We start from the raw sequence: 19,712 nt of genomic DNA, 5'->3' as shown, positions 1-19,712 counted from the left end.
TTATACCGATATTGGATAATTCCAGGTAACTTTTTCTCATAACGTAGACATTTAATTTGGTGCCACATTACTAGCTCTACATTTTCATCTATGTTCCTATTGCTTATTAATTTCTTCGTCGTATTGGGTCTTCAATACCTACAATGTGCTACAACTCCAGAAGTTAGCGAAGGTAATACCATTTTCCTCGGCTTGTAAGATCAAGTCGAAGTTGAAGCTTACTAGACAAGCCTTGCATGAAAATAGGTGCTCCATGCTTTGCATTTCACCACACTCGCAGGTTTGGTCCTCAGAGAACCCCCACTTCACCATGTTATCTCGGGTGCGCCCTGCCATGGTTTTCAGTCTGTTTAGGGCTTTCTATGTTCAGTACCCAAGACTGGCTCCATGCGGGAGGTGCTCTGCTGGCTTTACCCAATCTTCGAAACCCTCAGAGGCTAGGTAAGCCGCCCATGCGGATAGTCTATTTTATTCGGGTGGGACGGTCAGACGTATAGTTGTCGCCATAAAGCCTTTTCTGTATTTTAGCCTTGTTTTGCACATTTGATACCCATGCATGACTTGTCGCGGACTCTCTCTTGGGCTGCCTTTTCAACTAGGGCTGAAGTTTGGAGTCGGATTAGAGGGAGGCTATTCCTGAAAGCACGTGAACTTTAATGACAGGCGTGGGTTTCAAGCACCCCGTCACGATCCGGCAGGTTTCGTTGAGCGTAGTCCACATGTCTCGTGTGCGCAGACATGTGCCACACCAGACAGGCATACTCGGCCACCGAGGTGCATAGTGCAAGGGCTGAGTGTATGTAGCTGAGCTCCCTACGTATTACTGCTTAGCTTTCTCATGATACTGTTCTTTGCTGGTGTCTTCATTTTAGTATTAATGCAGTGTTGTTTATAGGACAGCGTCCGATCTAAGGTGATTCCCAGGTATTTGTTGGCTGTTTGTGGGTTCTAAATGCACCCCATCCCAAACGACATCAAGCAATTTCCCTGCGTCCATGTTTTGGAGATGGAACGCTCCTACCCGTGATTTGGCTTCAGTTGATTGAGGTCGTAGTATGTCTTTAACTCGCTTAATGTATCTTTAAGCTGTTTCTCAATCACTTTGAAGCTAATGCTTTGATATAACATGGCTAGGTCATTTGCATAGAGGAAATGTTTTGTGTTGACTCCGATTGGCTGATCATTAGTATAAACGTTGAACAGTATGGGTGCCAAGACGGTACCTTGTGAAAGGCCGTTCCGTTGTTGTCTCCAACAGCTGCGTTTTCCGTCCAGTGTTACAAAGAATCTTCGGTTGGCCAGGAGCTTTTCAATTACTCCTGTTATTTTGAAATCATTCAGGAGGTTGTAAATGTAAAGTTTACTCAGCAGAATTCTATGGTTAACTGTATCTTACGCGGCTGTTAAGTCTACGAAGGGAAACTCTTAATGTGATCGATAACCAGTTTCATGTTTGCCTCACTAGCTTTATTGGCTGAACTTTTTGCCCCTCTTCGGTCATTGTTTCTGAATGATCCAGTTTTGGCTTAATCCAGCTAACGCTGTATTAATTGGTCCATTTGAAATGCATAACATTTTTAACGTTCAGGCAGTATTTTACATTAAACTTATTAACACCATCATTCTGATTATTTAGTATAAGTATCATTTATTCTCATTTTATACAAAAAATCAACCAGTAACATACAGTTGGCACAAGATGATAGTTATAAACAATGCAAACCACAGATAATACACTCACTAACTTACTTATATACAAGTTTACAGTTCAGGGAAAAATCATTATGTGCGGGAATGACTTTTTCCTGAACATAAATCTTAAATAGGTACTGATAATGATTTCTTCCCCAGTTTTTTTCCGTTAATAAGATAGCTATCGTCACAGTGACCTTTTCCAGCAATAGATATCGTAAAAATTAGTGGATATAATGAAAAAACTCATTTTGGCCAAAAGTGCACATAATGAGTTTTACCTCCAAACCAGCGAAATATTTTCAGTGGCGCTCCTGAAAAGTTCCGTCGTTCAACAGACACATTACATGTTTGAGTCTCAAATTTTGCAAAAAATAATCTTTAGAAATAAATTTTATAATGATTAGAGCTATAAGACTACAGTAATTAGAGCTATCAGACTACTATGTAAGAAGACAGGTGAAAAAATCTCATCTGCACTAAACCTATTCTCGAAAGACGTACCTATTTAAATGCTTTCTTACAGCGCAAAACCTGCCTAACCCTACGGCCCGCCACTGCTTTACCTTTAATTTATATCAATTATCTTTATTAATATTATTATTATCTGTGATAATATTATACGAGCAATAATAAAAATTCTAGAGGTCGCATATAGGTACATTTGTATATGTATTTAAAATCAACAGCACTAGACTGCCACGGTTTCAGCATTGATATAACATGAAATGGTTGTCAAATCTAAATACAAAAATGTGACTTCCAGCCTTTCAACTCCAGGGTACACAATATATTATTATCTCACAAACTATAGACTGTTTCTCATATTAAAATTATTTAACATAGGTATTGAAACTATTATACTCATGGCATGGGGTTCCTTTTTAGTTTTTACGGAGGTAGCAGTAATAATATGAAATACTTAATAAATTATTTTAAAACCAAAATCGTATTATTGTAAGACCTCATTACTTGTATGGATTCACTTCGGACGCCTCGTCTTGTGAGGTCCAACGTGTTGACACATCATAAGTAGATTCTTGCTACTCCTGGAAACTTTAGATGGCTTTGCTCCGATATGTAATCTATACCTTGGTTTTTATAATAAAAAATCTGGTTCTTGTACCTACGTACAACTTTTTGGACTTTTTAACGAGCCACTCACAGACAATGGAATATGTGATTTGTTCAGTCATGTGATGTTGATCAGCGTATATACATTTAATATAAGTAATATGGATTCTCTGACGTAAAAAGTAAAAAGACTACAATAAATACTTACCTACCTGCCATTCAGAAACTTATATCCTGGGTACCCATGTGTTACGCCTAATTTGTGATATTCATTTTATCATATGCTTGTCATACAATTTAATATACCTACTATGTCGTACCAACTGGTAGATTAAATGCGCGGATAGATTCACAAACTTTTAAAAAATCCATTACATACTCACTGCAATATAGAACATTTTTTTTCCTATAAAATGATATGATATTAAAATTCAATAATATTTTCGGTCTGTAATATCGCGTGTCCCGGGTTCATTCACATGTTGTATTTCAATTTGTGTTTAATCCATAGTATGGAGTTAATAGTTTGAGCAAGTGGCTATCATCCATTTCTCGTAAAAACAAAAATCTGCTAATACACTCTCCACTCTATGGAACCTCATATGATATTCTTAAGACCGAACATGGTACAAAAAATGGATATTGTTTCACAACATAAAGAATTGAGTGTATCAATAATAATATTTTTAAATAATGCATCAACTATAAAATAATAGAAAAAACCTGAAATTGAAAATTTTCATCTGCGTTCAACAGACCAGGGCGGTAAAACAACAAACACAAAATACTTTAAAATATAATATCTTTGTACCTATTATAGTATTTTCTTTTTTTCCTTAGTTTTGACACTACAGGCCACGAGGGCCAAAACTCAATTACAGTAGTTTTTTAAAGTTATAATAGTGAAACAGCAGCCAGTAGTAGCAGCGAAACAATCACAGAAACATCAAATGTGGGTCTTGTCTCCAAGAAACGTCTGCAGTCTTCGCTGTCTGCGACAAGCCCTTCGTCTTCAACGAAATCATTTAAACACATTTTCAACGTATGCTAAATTCTGATAACGTAGAAGTACGTTAGTGCTTTCATTTTTCAGAAATAGAGCCTAAAACCTACACCAATTTTGGTAAATTCGTTTGACAGGCATATTTTCTTGAATATTGGAACAATACTTAGATGTTTATGTGCATAATTGGTCAATCATTTAAATGATGCACTTATTTGAATACTATTGTTCCACGCATGTATTTTATGAGATAATAATATTAACCCAAATTGGTAGGACTTTTTGCGATTTCATGAATGTTTTGCGTACGTGGTTACTGCACATGTCTATTAAAATAGTAATGCTATGTTTATGAGAGAACTATTCTTAGGGGTAGGTTGACTAAATTTATAAGGTACTTCATTAACGTTATAATCCTTCATCCCTTAAAAAATATAACATCTATTTCACAATTTAATTGTTTTGTTACGGCGACTACAAGGAAGATCGCTATAAAGCAATTTTCTCTGATTCGTGATTTCTATGAATAGGTATATGAAATAACGATTCATTCATATGAACCGATCTGAAAGATTGATCCGCCCAATACTGAGAAATTGGGGTTTCGTTTCTATTTTTATTTATACAGTTTATGACTCGCTGCTGTAATAATCTGACGGTGTCTGTTTGCGGCGTTATTATATTATTGGACGAACTGTTTTCTACGAAAAATCACTGGTTCTATCGCAGAAGCATCGGTAATCGGTATTATTGATACATCCATAACAAAATACAATATAGGTGCATCAGTAAGCTTGGTCTTAGTTTACAATACTAATTATACATAGAGCAGTGACAAGACTGCATGTTGGAATTAGGTGAATGATTCACAACCGAAGAGAACCGTTACAATAAATTGGATGCCAATATTATATTTACAAAACCTAATTGAGTAGATACCAACGTATTATAAATATTTATATGATATTCTAATAATTATACGGCACGTGAAGCAATATACAAAATCGAAGAAAGCGTACAGAAAATATTATTATGTATTTATAAATCAATACAGAACACACACAAAAACACATAACACTTTCTACTACAAACTGCATACATTCAGTGTGTGTTTACAATGCACTAATAAATTGATTTTTTTGTATTACTTTATCATTGGACTGAGATAGAATTTTTCGTATAAGTACATATTGTTAAATAATTTCTGCTCCGCTAAGTAAATCCTGTCAATCAATAACGTCAAAACAATCCAATAATTTTACACAATATAAGAGAAAGGATACCTTAAAACTTTGGTTCTCATTTCACTAAAACCAAAAACACTCCATTTTTACTTAGCAAGGCAGTATTACACTGCCCTTCCAAGGAAGAAGGCAGTAACTCGCAAAAATTGTGAAATTGAGTTATGAATGCCATCCGTTAGGTAATTTTGAAAGCTATGTATTTTGTTCACTTTAAAATCAGTATTATCACTAAAATACCGTTATAATCCTTAGTGAAAAAATTGACATTTGCTAAAATAATATAAATTTCTTAGCAAAAAGCCAGTAATTGCACCTATTTATTGCAGTTACTCCTTGTTTATTATTACTCTATTTGTATTTTAACATCCTACTAATAAAAATTATCACCGTTTTTTATTAATTCACAGTATTATTAAAGTTTGAAAAAAACACATTATGTCATTTATCTCGAAGGTGTGTAAGAGTCAGTTACTGCCTTCTTCCTTAGATGGAGAGTACAGTCCAGGGGTGATTTTCTTCGATTCGTCAGAAAATTTGAAAAGGTACCTCGAAACAAAAATCTTGAAATATGATCAGTCAGTGCATCGGGTCTCTACGTCACTAAACTGTTACAGTCAAATGATCTCATATAAGTCAACAAAGATAAAGTTTAGATAATCCACTGCTATGTGGAGACGTTGAAAAAAAATCTATCCCTATCAGGTCTTTATTATACAACTACAAGATCTGAAAGGAAATGTTTATAACTCGTAAATAACAGTTTTCCAAAAGTTCTCGAATGCCAACAAAAGCCATTTTAAAAGTTTTGAATATTTTTTTCACAGCGAAGTTCCACTAAACAATGTTCAGGCTATAATAAGAATGTACCTACCTAATTTAAAGTATTACAAAAACCAATCCAATATTTTCATTGCCGTAACAGGTATTAAAATTATATTATAAGAAGAATCATTTTACGTTTTAATTATGTTGTGTGTATAACACCACTGTCCCAATTCCGATTCCATCTTATTTGTTCAGAGATCAGCAACATTTATATTAAATTAAAAACCATAAATAAACACAATTTAAAATTTTATAAATATTCTTGCCCGCTAAATTACAAAGCATACATAATAATTAATTAATATTTTAACCTGATTTTCTCATGCGTCTACTATTCTTAATTACTTCACTTTTTCATGCTCCGGCCTCAAGGCACGGTACAAAATACAAGGTAATAAACCTTCAAATTCAAATTTATTTATTTTACATATAATGAACAAAACAAATTATAAATTTAAAGCGTTCACGACATGACATAAAATAAGTGTTAACAATTTTTTAAATAAAAATACAGAGAAATGTGAGTTAATAATACAATAAGTAATAAAATTAGGACTGCGTCAGGAAAAGGATGTTCTGTAGCGGCCTTTTTAAGTCTCAGAAGGAGTTTTCATCGTGGTTCACTATTGCTTTATTATAACTATTTTTTATATTGACCCTTGAGAATGGAGTCCAGACACATTTACAAAACAGCTAGAAATTTAAGTCAATGGCTTCACCAAACAACACCATGTCTAATAAAAAATATCACGGGACCCCACGTCTGGATGTGAAGGATCGTTTTTTTTATGAGTGGGAAGAGTCAGAACCAGTTACCAAAGACTGAGATCGATATGCATTCAATGTGCTTTGACTGAATTTACATAACGTAAAGTTTGGTTTTATAGAGTCTATAAAACCAAACCTATAATATAGTCAATAGAAATGCATTGCGAATAAATAATAGATTTGCCAATATATCACGATTTTGAACATCGTGTGTTGCTCTTTCAGCGCCGACCCTCGCTTCAGTCCTTTATGGATTGTCGAAAATGCAAGAGCAATCAACAGAATCTTGCTAATCTTAAAAATATCTTTTTCAGACGGCTTCATAACACAATATATTTTTTTTATTTTCAATAACAAAAACTGTTTTTCTCCCCTGATTGTTACAGTTTTTGTTAACTAATTGCCGGCCGAAGATGTTGAGGTAGAACCGCAGGTAAAACACCTTACCCCACATGATCACCGCCAAACGCCCGACATTTGTCACAATTAATTGACTCAAAAGGAAGCGCCTCGTAAATTAATATCACAAACAATTCTCCCGATCGGAAATGGGAGAACAAAGACTCCGTCTATATTGTAATACTATACACAACATAGTTTTCCGTCCTTTTGGTAAATAATAAATACAGACACATTTTAATAAAAAGTACCAAATTTATACCTACACCAGGGAACTCAGAAATAATGGGAACTGAAATACACAACGGGTAAGGCGATAGCAGGTAACCGACTCGAGTAAGGATGAACCCGGGTTAAACTTACACACGTGTCTAGAATACGTTTAACGTCGAATACTGAAAACTGCTCTCGGTTTATATACATTTGCGCTCATTTAATGTTGGTGTATTACACACACTATTGCACGAGCATAATGCGTGTTTCATTTTCGTAGGACACTCACACATTCAAAAGCCTGCTTCACCATGCGGCGTATTGAATATAGCCTATTGGTATTCTATTTATTATCTGTTCTGTGACCTACACATAAGAAAATGGCATAGGTAAATAAGGATAAAAACATAGGGAGGCACTATATTTTTTTAAATACCAAAATACTCTCTCTCACTTTGTTTTCGACGAATAATAACATATTTTATATACCACATAGACACATGTTTCGTTTACATTGTAAACCTTATCAAATTCCTACCAGTATTAAAATACTATCATAAATTACTATCAAGTACGCGCTGAACATTTAAAGAATATTACCAACGTATTATTTTTTTAAATGCATTGAAACGCCAAAATTTCAATACATATATACCTACCAGTGGCATCTGACGCATGTCTTAATTATTCCAAGATATAAGACAGGGGCAAACCTGATAGTCCAATGCGTAAAGTATTGACTTCTCACCCTGGACTGCGGATTTTTTTCACAGTATCAGAATTCCATGACCCCCATAGCGGGCCCCCAGGCCAGGATCTTTGGCGGGCCTCCCTACCTATTGCTAGGATTAAAGGTAGTGTCATGGTTTACAGTAGCGTTTTCTAAATGGTGCTCTAGGTAAAATTAAGGGTATTCAGTGTATTTTTAACAATGTTTAGTATTTTTAATAAATCAACTTTACGGTGTCGAGTATCGAGACACAACATTCAAAAAGTACCTACATTGCACAATCACGTATATTAAAATATCTCAAGTGAAATAGCGCTGCATGCGACTTTTTTACCATCAGAGGTTATTTGTGAAGCGTGTTTATCTCACTTATCAGGTCGATCTGCCACGCCGGGCCCCTAGATTAGAGCCCTGTTAGCCCCCCCCCTTGTGGGGGCCATGCACAATAAAATTCATATACCTATCTGTTTTTCACTGCTACTACTACGCTATTATTTAACTACTAGTAGGAACACTAACATAATCGTGCCCCACGGTCCACATAAGACGAACATAAAAATAAACCAAAACCTACAGTATCACAATCATGACTCCACATCCTAAAGCGGCCCCCCTACCTATCGCTAAGTTTAATAGCATGTGTGACGCGCAACATAAGCGTTTTCAAAATTGTGTTAGAGGTAAAAGGTAAAAGTAAGGGCCTTCAGTTTACTTTTTGTAGTTTTTAATATCTACATCTACTTGAATTATAGAGTTGTCGAGTCAACACAAAACAATCAAAAATTGCATCTTTCAATCTCATTTTTTAATGTTAATAACCCCGTCGTGACCGCGGGCGACTTTTTTTTTTAACTAATAGAGCATATTTGTGATGTGTGTTTATCTCACATGTCCGATTGACCCGACACAGCGAGCCCCCTGAGCCCGGGCCCATAGGCTAGAGCCCTGTCAGACCCTCCCTTGTGGGGGCCAAGATCACAATGCATAGTAACATTTACCCATATGATATTTTGCTACAAGATACATAGATAAATAATTATTTCATAGATATTATTTACCTGATTTAGTAGGTAGGTATAAGATGATATATTATATTAACAAAAAATGATATTCTGTTAATTTTATGGCCATAAATTCAACAAAAATAATTTGAAATAAGAATTAGTTTTAAATACCCCATTGTAAACGTAAACGATTGCGGGTTGATTTCTCATAATGCCAACACAAGATCGGCTTGTTGCTACAAAAGATTCTCCATTCCACGTAATTACAGGGCGCTTTATTGCTCGTTCCTTGTTCAGGTATAAACTTATTTCACAGCCTCGAATTACCGCGGTCCATGTCCGAAAACACTAAGCTTGTTTTGAATTAGCCGCTTCTTACATAATAATAAATGGTAATACATTCAAGTAGGTATGGGAAACAAAACGGCATGCAAACCGTGCGAGAATCGGAACAGTTTATCCACTCAGCTGTTATCTAATTTGTTCGCCAATTTTCTTACGTGAGATTCGGATTTGTGATTCATTGATGAATATACCAATGAAAAGTAGACAGCTAAAATACCTCCGTAACATCAACATATAAATTTAACAGATGGCTAATTAAATCATGTCGATATTACAAGATTTTAAGATATCTTCCCATTGTCTATTGGCCGCGTCTTAATAAACTTTCGTAATCAAATGGAGACATTTTTGTTAATCATTCCATTAACCTATAGGTATAAATTAAACTCGTGACTTACTAAAACTAACTAAAATAAGGATATACAAAACTCTCATTCATGAATCCAACAGTAATTTTCTTTGACGCATATGACGCGATCGATTCATCATAAGATTCTAAAATGGGGCCTCGAAACAGTCCAAACCAGTCATGCAATTGATTAAATATAAGAAAATCTTAAACAGACACTTACGTGTTTTTCACAAATTGAGTATAAAATATTACCAAAAGCATAACAAAATCCCTGCAATTAACATGAAAGGGGGATATAACGCAACCATTGAAAAAGATACTTACGTACACAAAAAATAAACCACCAATATTATTATGTGCCATCAGTCTCATCACTGTCATATTCAATGATAATTTGATAGGAAAGAGTAACCTACTTCGTTATCGTTGCTAGGTATGTAAGTTGGTAGTTTGAATTTATGGTTCTTATTGTATTTTTTTTAATCGTGGGGGCCTCAAATCCAGTTCATTCTTCAGACATCCAAATCCGTAAACCCACCACTGCACCATAAATCAGAATGCTGGGATTTGGCTGACTATCTTTTAAAGGAAGATATTGAGAAGGGTTGTTGACGCCAATTACAACTAAGGCTGCAGACACACGGCATTTCAGTTGACGTGTGTCGACGCAGGGTCTTATTTTTGTCTAATTGCATTCGATTAGAATCACCAATTAGATTTGTTGTTGATTCTAATCGGATGCAATTCGAATCGAATAAGACCTGCGTCTACGCACGTCGACTGCAATGCAGTGTGTCTGCAGCCTTAGACTGACAGGGTGAGAAATTAATGTTGACATTCTCAAAGAAATAGGAAAGTAGCGAAAATTCTGCGTAATAACAAAACCAGAGAACTACAGTAGTTCGATCACATTACGACAAGACAAAAGTACAGTAAGGCTGCAGACTCACGGCATTGCAATCGACGTGCATAGACGTGCGTCGACGCGGGGTCTTATTTAATTGCAATTACATCCAATACACCGATATATACATTTATAAAATATCTATTTATAGAATTGTCGTGATGAATTATTAACATAATATGTATATTGAAAACAATGTTCGTGTCACATAAAAACGTAACACAACAACGTAATGTACCTATTGGATAAATAATTTTGTATTTTCCCGCTTTCAGATACAAACATCATGGGAGCTGCTGAATGGTCAGGATACACAACCACGACTCAATATAGTCCTTATTCACCAATGCAGCCATATTGTGACCCTCCAGAACACCCTACATCAATACATCTTCCAACGGGTAATTATTAAATAATATAATGTTTTAATAATTATGGTATTTATCACTATGCTTTCGGCGCACTGACTTCTATATCGTCTCTGTTCTGGCAGAACACACTAACTGGAGAATACTAGTTTTGAGTAATTTGACTTTGAAGTTGTTAAAATGTTTGAAATGGTCTTGTGAGTTTTTTAAGTAATCGTAAAAAGGATGACTTTAAAATAAAGACTGTTTATTTATTAAGAAGGTTTTCAGACGGTAAATTTGAAATAAGAAACATTTTGGTATAACTAACTCAATATGTCATTTTTTCGAATTAGTGTCTTAGAACAGTGACGATATCACACCCTAGGCGCGCACACAAGGAGGGGGGGGGGGTCAATAATTATGACCGTAAAGCCACGCGCAATTGATAACCACTTGTGGATGTGACCGCTCACAATAACCCATTAGTGAACACCCTTAGATTAGATAGAGTTAGTTTTTATCTACATACAAATAAATTTTACATGTATTGAATATTGACAATATTTAAGCTTAAATCTACAGCCGTATTATCAGAATAGGACAACAATGGAACCTTTACCACTAATCAGGTCAGACCGCCTGTCCGGAAACATTCTAATAGACCCTAGTAGAATTTAATAAGAAATTTTGAGTTTTTTGGAGACAAAATTTAATGAAGCGGTTTTTTAATAATTGTATTAAAAATAAGGATTTTTTTAACTAATGTAGGTACCTACTACATACAACTCTATTGACATGTCTCATTCACTGGACTGTAGTTATTTATAATAAATTTAAAGCTATTAGGTGCACCTTTGATTTCAAATAGGGACATGATATTATAGGTACCTAGATATTAGGTACATTAAAACACGGGACTTATATTTTATACTGATTTTATTGTTTCACCTGTTGCAGATTACATTTTAATATATTGAACTTAAATTTTTATAATATAATGAGACAAAGTTAATTAGTTTTACATCATTTTCGAATGGGCAACATCTCCTTGTACCAACTGTTAGATAACGTGTGACTTTATTATGGCTGAGACAGATTTTTCACAGACACAGACAGACACAATTTTATTTTGCTGCCGATAGGACCAGTAATTAATTAATTATTAGATATTTTATATATTGCTAAGTAAGTACGTACCAGATTCTAATCTAAATACCTACATATCTGATAATTATTTGAAAAAATGCAAAAGATTTTTAAAAGATGAATACGTATTCGCATGATAGGTATCTATACTGCATTGTAGGTGGAATTAATTTTCATCCATATTTATCTGTTTGGTGATGAATGAAATTTGTATCTGCAGACATGGGCAAGCTAGTTTAATTTTAATTTCCACACTAAAGCATTGGTATTCTTGTGAGATTCCTTCAAAATATACAATATAATAGAAAAAGCTTTTACCTAAATTTCTATACTCTAAGTGATTCGTCGAATTCACGATAAAGTGTCAAAGATAAAATTGGGTTGTACGTTGTACCTACCTACTTATACGGCTATAATCATTTACGTATGTTTAAAAAAAATACTGGTTTCGTTTATAAGATAAGGAAGCTACCCATCTCAACAATGTTGGTTTATTTCATATTATATTATAATAGTCGCTAAATTGAAAAATTAGAGACAACCAATCTCGTTTAGCCGCCATTATCTCTCACCTGCCGTGCCGTTTTCCGTGAAACGGTGTGAGCTTTAGATATGGATAGATATGGACACTTGATTCGAAGGTTGGAATTCACAATTTCCGTAACACCTCTTCTCTTCTCGTTGCTAGCAATCGAATTTAATGACCATTCTAGTTTTGGGATTGTCGATTTCCGCCGGACCACCGCGCTTGTGGAGATTTACCGCAGGGTGCCTCTTCCCTTCCGCATTCGGAAAGGATTACAAATTCCATCATTACGTTACCAATTATGTTACATATTTTTTATTAAACAATAGACAACGACCTTTAAGGATTGTCTTAGATTATTTCCATCTATACTTGTTTAACATTACTATAATTAATTTCCGTTACCTACAAACTGTTGGAAAGCCATCGTAATCATTTAATACTAATTTTATCAGCGTACTTAGCTTTTTCTCTTTAATAAGTAATTTATATTCAAAATAGCAGGACTATTTTATTATTTGGACTTTTAACCGAGCACATATCTACCTATTAATTAAAAAAGTGTAATAACAAAATTAATTGTTTAACTATTCTTCTAATATGCACTCCATCTCACTTCACGTCAGCTTACAACAAAGAATGAGAGTCTAATTGAACCGTTAGTATGTTATTAACAAAAAGATTTGAATATCAATAAAACATGAATAACTAGATACTCATATTGTTTAATACCCAGGTGTACCTAATCTCAACGAATTCTGGTTAAATTTACAACTACGCATCTGTAGGAAACTAGGTTGTTGGCGGTAGGTTGTAGGTAGTTTTAAACAACCAAATATCGCTTAATAATATAACTCTATAGTCTACGTGGAACGAAAACCCCGATTCCATGTCTAAAGAAATTGTATGCTTAACAACATATACGCATCGTATCATATCGCATACATATCGCATATACCACTGATTGACATTTATAGGGTGTCGTGAAACAAAAAAGTTTAAAAACCACAACGTTTAGTTTAAGTATTGTGCCTAGCTTTTTAGCGGGGTTAATTGATTAAAAATCGCTAACTGACATTCTACGTGAATTGAATGTTGGAACAATAACATAAAACTTGTTCACAAATATCTCATAATACGTGCTTTAAGGGTAATAGGTATCAGATTATCACATCTTTCATTTATTAACTTTATTCCCACGCACGTCCTGTTATAAAGAGTATTACGAATTATTTTAAAACTGCATTAGAATTATAATGGAAAACCCAGTGTAATCACAATCGTATTTTATAATTTAATTCAAGGACCTATTGTCGCTGGCTGTCTTATAATTTATAAAACAAAACAAAATGACTCACGAAGTATGACCGAACTGTCACTAAAATAACAATGGGTCGATGCCTTTGTATTTAGCACAGCTTCTCAATTCTACTATTCAACAATGTCCTGAATTAATATAGGAAAAACATTGCATTTTACTGTATTCTGTTAAGGCTCAGAGACGCAAATGCAGCTAGTTGAATAAAAAATCCAATTTGAGATTCAAATATGATACATTTGGAATCGAGTAATCTACGTCGACGTGCTTCAACTGCAGTGCCATGTGTCTGCGCACTTACCTGAGTAAGCAGCATGTATTGTCTTCTGTCACCCCTTTATCGATGTTTCATACCCAAACTCCAAACGCCACACTTTCGACCCGAAAATGTTGTGAAATGTATAGTTAAAGCCTGATCCTCGTCTAACTTCATTATCTCGTCCCAGTGGTGCGTTTAGGGTGGTGGTGGCCCGACGCACTGATCCCATGATAAAAAATAATTGCCAAACCACATAAAAGACAAACTTAGGTAGCTAATCTTTTTATATAAAAATATTCTCTTGCTCCCTTCAAATTTGTATGCGCAGAATAAATAAATAAATAACTTTTCACTGTTTACCTAAATAGCTATTCAGTATCTAATAATTGTTACACAAAATCTACTACCTATCTACTTGATATATTTGTATTTGACTAAATAAGGTAGATACATTTAAGATTTTGGTATACATTAAAAAAATATTATAGGCCCGGCCCCCTTTAAATCTTACGAACGAATTTATTGCTTCATTTGCGTTATAATAAAACCCGTCACTGTTCTTTCCCTATATTTGGGGTGGAAAACAGTATTTCAATAAAAATCTTAGGTCATTATCAGTTTAATAACACTAATCGAATACAATAGTTCAGTTTATTTAATTCACTCATTTCTATATCTACACTAATTGTTTTCGCTGGACTAAAAGTAACCTAGAATCTAATTCGTCATCGTTTTTAGGGGTGCTCGAGCCCGGACCGCCCCCAGTAACTAAAAAAATATAAATATTTAGGTAAATGGAATTTATTACATATCTTTCTATTCTAGATCTCTCTATATTTTTTCGTCAGGACCTCATAACTGCGGATCATGACCCGAATGATTTGGCTGTCGAACAGTCTTCTCAACGGGTTACCCTCTCTCATTTCGGTATTAAACGACACGCAAGGCCTGTGTCCTTATCTGAGTCATCCAATGTTTGCTTATGTCTAAAATACAAGACAGCGCGGATGCCACAAATTGACACTAACGATCCTAATAATTATGATCTTAAGCCACGCGCATTGTAAAGCACCCGCAGATGCTACAGGTGTATTTGACTGAATTTGGTTCAGTTCCTGATTTACCTAGCTCTAGCTCATTATTTCTCGCTCTCTGCTGGAAATCGCTAAAAATCATAAGTAAGGTCGGCGCAAATATCACTGAGTGTGGCAACTCGCTCTCTCGCTTTCCCGTCGATTATTCAAAAATCCTCTTTCATTTCTCATCCATTGGTTTGAACTTTGAACATTTATCTATCTCTCTCTGATAACCTGTATAGGTAGGTACGTGAGGTTGTTTTAGCAATGGGTACTTAACATCAGTTTTTTTTATGAAATACATTCGTTATTTAATGTGAAAACAAACTCAAATGTATTCGAATAAATGCAGAATATGCCGGGATAAGGGTTGCAATTGCGTACTGCCGATTATGGAGATACATATATGCTCAAAAATTAGATTTGACTACCGTGAAGTCACTTGCACAATACCGATATAAAACCTCATTAACTGCAATTCGTCTGTTATTAATAGGTCGACCAATGGATAGGCACGAAATAGGTAGGTACATTTATTATTTAATGTGAAAACAAACTCAAATATATGAGAATAAATGCATACCTAATATGCTGATTATTAAGATACATAAATATGCTCCAAAATTAGATTTGACTACCGTGAATTGACTTGCACAATACCGATATAAAACCTCATTAACTGCATACCGTCTCTTATTAATAGATCGACCAATGGAAAGGCACGATTTTTTACACAATCATTCTCAACATTAAAAAATCTAAATGAGTAAAACAAAACCCATGAGAAATTACTTAAATTGTATCCTACAATAAGTAGGTATACCAATGCACCAAACAGTTAGTAGTCGGTGTCATAAATAATTATTACATTTGACAACACGCGGCAGTCTGTACAAATAATATTAATTTATAGCGAAGACAAAAAATATTACTTTAACTCAAGCTGATAATCGTCATTAATTGATAATGAAATAATTCCAAGAATTTAATTTTTTAGTTATATGAATTTAGTAATGAAAAATAATCGACATTTAAGGAAATTCATATTTCGAGAAAAGTTACTCATTACAGGAAAACACACTGCCCTATATAACAAAGAACCCGAAGAAAGTACAAAATAATATAATTTTCTTATAAAATGTCAAATAATAAACGAACACCTACCTACCTACTATAAATATTATTATAATAAACATGTAGTAAGTAAATACGTATGCAATATTCCTATATCAAATAAAATATGGACAGAAATAAATTGTAGATGTTTATTTAGGCACTACTGTACTGTAAATTAACAACAGGATTAGAGGAGAGATGGCTAACTATGCGCCTATTTTTAATATTCATATATACCACATGAACCGCAAGTGCCACATAGTACCTACCTGCAATTAATATGTGACTATTGGCTACTTTTATTATAATAATAAACTCAACAAGTAAGACTTTGATTGTAATTTTTACCTGAACTCTTTTTTAGTATTTTTTTATTATTCTTTTCAGTGCTACCTGACAGCAGTTGCAACCATCCTCAGACAGACTTTGTCAGTCTTTCTCCACCATCAGGAGCACCTTACGGATCCCGTACACCTACACATGCATCCTGCTCAGCACTTACAGAACTGGAACCTATTTTGACGCCAAGATATCCTTCAGACCCTAACAACGGATACGTCAATTATCCAAACACATGGTCTTCCAACGGATACAATACATACAATAATTATCAATATAATAATATTGCAGTTAATAATAACCCTAATTTGAGCTGTGCTCAGCCCCAGGCGTCGTATTTAAATCCTCCTGGTCCAACAATGGTGCTCTATCCTCATCTCTATTCTACTGTCAATCAAAACCAAATCCATTTGCACCTACACGGATCAACTGATAAATTGGATCAATATTTCTCGGGGGATAGTTCTCTGACGATAAGTTCGGGTACCTCCGTAAAAGGGAGCATTGAAATTGGTATCGGGATGCCTTCGCAGCAGCCTCTTGGCTCCGAAAACCCAGAAGGAAACAATGCCATGGCGCAAGGAGAAGCGGATACAACACAAGATGAGAGGGGAAACCCTATGTCCGTTTCTAATTCCTTACCGGACCCGCTGAGTGTATGGCGACCTTATTGATCTAAATTTGTTGTGATTAATTACAGATTAATTTTATTTAGAAATATTTCGTGATAAGTTCGCAATCAATAATCATGTTATATTTTTTGTTAATATGTATTAATTATTAAAAAGCTCAAGTTGATGTAAATACATTGACAATACTACTGTACTGAACATTTGAATAATATAATATATACATTAGGTACTATTGTCCATTATTGTTTAACAATGAAGTAAGTAGGTAGGTATCGATTCTTCGGGTATAACGATATATTATGTTGTATGATAAAGTACTATCTTTTCTTATATAGTATATATTTTGTAAGTTTGTCCAGTGCCACTTAGGTAATCGAAAATTTCATTATGTACCTTCATGTGTTATTTTATCCATTTAAAAATGGTTAATACAAACGATAGTTTGAACAACTAAATATATTAGGCTATTTATTTCCAATGTGGTATCGAAGAATTTACATAAAAATGCCAAAATCCTAATCTTGATTATATCTCAAAAGAAAAATAATATAAATAAAATATTACAACCTACCTGCAGACACACGGCATTGCAGTTGACGTGCGTCGACGCAATATGTCTTATTTGATTCCAATTACATCCGATTAGAATCACCAATTCGATAAAACAAATCCAACAGGTGATTCTAATCGGATGCAATTGGAATCAAATAAGACACTGCGTCGACGCACGTCTACTGCAATGCCGTGACGTGTCTGCAGGCTTATATAAATCATACAATTACATTATAATATATTACTTAACACCCAGTGTTATTAAATTCAGAAACAAAGTAATTATACATATATTGTAATATTGTGCCCTAAAAATGCATTCATAATTATTTTATATTGTTAAATTGCCAGGTGAATTTTTTTCTAACTTTTCAAATGTTTACTAAGCTTTTTGGTCTTAGATAAATTATTTTGAAATACTTAGGGTAATGCTGTAACGCCTGTAACATTAAATAATTTCATTCAATATTTTGCTTATTATGTAAAATTATCGAATAATAAAATTATCTTACTATTTAGGTATATATGTGAACACAATCAAAAAATTTGAAATCAAATATAGAACAACAAATATTTTATTATTCGTTTCTTGCCATCTTTTGGCGAATTGCTTTAATTTTTTTTTGCGTAGTGAAAGAATGCAAAAGACAATAATAGTCAAAAAATCTTTGTAAAATGTGGAAATATTAACAATGTTATTTAATCGATGTCATATTATCATAAATATTGTGCCGCCGTTCAATAATAATATATTTTAGGTGTAATATTTATTATTTTTATTGAATTCATTTTTTTTTCAAATTTCTATAGGTATTAAAATATTGGTTATAAGCTTGCTCAAATACATTATTGGATGATACTAATAATTGAATACCGGTTGATTGAATAGATACCTTCTGTCATTTTTTTTGATACTCACAATTCATTTTTTAATCAATACACATAAATATTATAATTATTATTTGATTTAATTTACTTATTCCCGTATACGTTATATTTCAGAAATTAAAAAAAATATCTCTTGTTGACAAAATATTCAACGAATATGTACATATTGTAATTTAAACATAAATCTTTGAATTCAATTACTTTATTATTGATGTTATCTAGATAAGTGGGTGCATACTGCATACATATCTACTTATTTATAAAATAAATCAATGTAGGCAAAAAAATGTCAAATATTGTGTCGAATAATGTACAAATATACTTAAAATTTATGATAATTATTCATTAATAAAACCTTGTTTATAAACTCCTTCGAAATAAACTTTTTTATAATAAACGTTATCATGTATTATGCATAATATTAACCCCACCCTTCTCCATCAGCGTTTTCGAGAGATGATTAGAAAATCTAGATTATAAATCCCCACTGAATCAGAAAATATCTTCATCCATCCTTTAATTTTAATATATTATATACACTATAAACAGTTGTGGACTTATATTTTACAACCAATGATTTTGAAACTTGACCTTATCGAAACTCGTATGTAGGCACCTAACTAACAAAGGCTTTTAGGCCATTCTTTATATTCAAGCCAAATAATACCTACACGCTATTTTTTATAACCCTTTCTATTATTTCCGATTCTCAAACCTGCACGAAATTCAACAACCAGTTCGTGCGAACCGGTTGAATGCAACAGCTCTAACCTCAGAGTAATTATATAAAGAGAGTGGGTATTGTTCGGCAAGATGAATCCGTGTTTCTTGCATATGACGCACATTAGACCCTCAATTTTATTATCGTTATACCATCATGTTGCTTCTCAGTACAGCTACTAAATTTAAACACAATATAGTTAACCATATTTTATAGTAAATTAACTAAAAATAATT

General features: G+C 33.7%; 1 protein-coding gene across 1 annotated transcript in view; it reads left to right on the top strand.

Moving 5' to 3' along the window:
- LOC147068013 (protein lozenge-like) overlaps positions 1-17,849 on the top strand; it is a 120,544-nt gene extending 102,695 nt beyond the window's left edge. Inside the window, exons 6-7 of the mRNA XM_085952102.1 lie at positions 10,829-10,954; positions 16,732-17,849. Coding sequence (XP_085808228.1) covers positions 10,829-10,954; positions 16,732-17,357 — 752 coding nt within the window. The 3' untranslated portion in view covers positions 17,358-17,849. The remainder of the gene's footprint in view (positions 1-10,828; positions 10,955-16,731) is intronic.
- The last annotated feature ends 1,863 nt before the right edge of the window (positions 17,850-19,712 follow it).

This window comes from Rhyacophila brunnea, unplaced genomic scaffold, assembly GCF_057557595.1.
Source record: "Rhyacophila brunnea isolate RB1 unplaced genomic scaffold, BYU_Rbru_1.0 scaffold_3, whole genome shotgun sequence".
Lineage (NCBI taxonomy): Eukaryota > Metazoa > Arthropoda > Insecta > Trichoptera > Rhyacophilidae > Rhyacophila > Rhyacophila brunnea.
The sequence above is the reverse complement of the archived record's forward strand: the minus strand, read 5'-3'. Positions and strand labels throughout refer to the sequence as shown.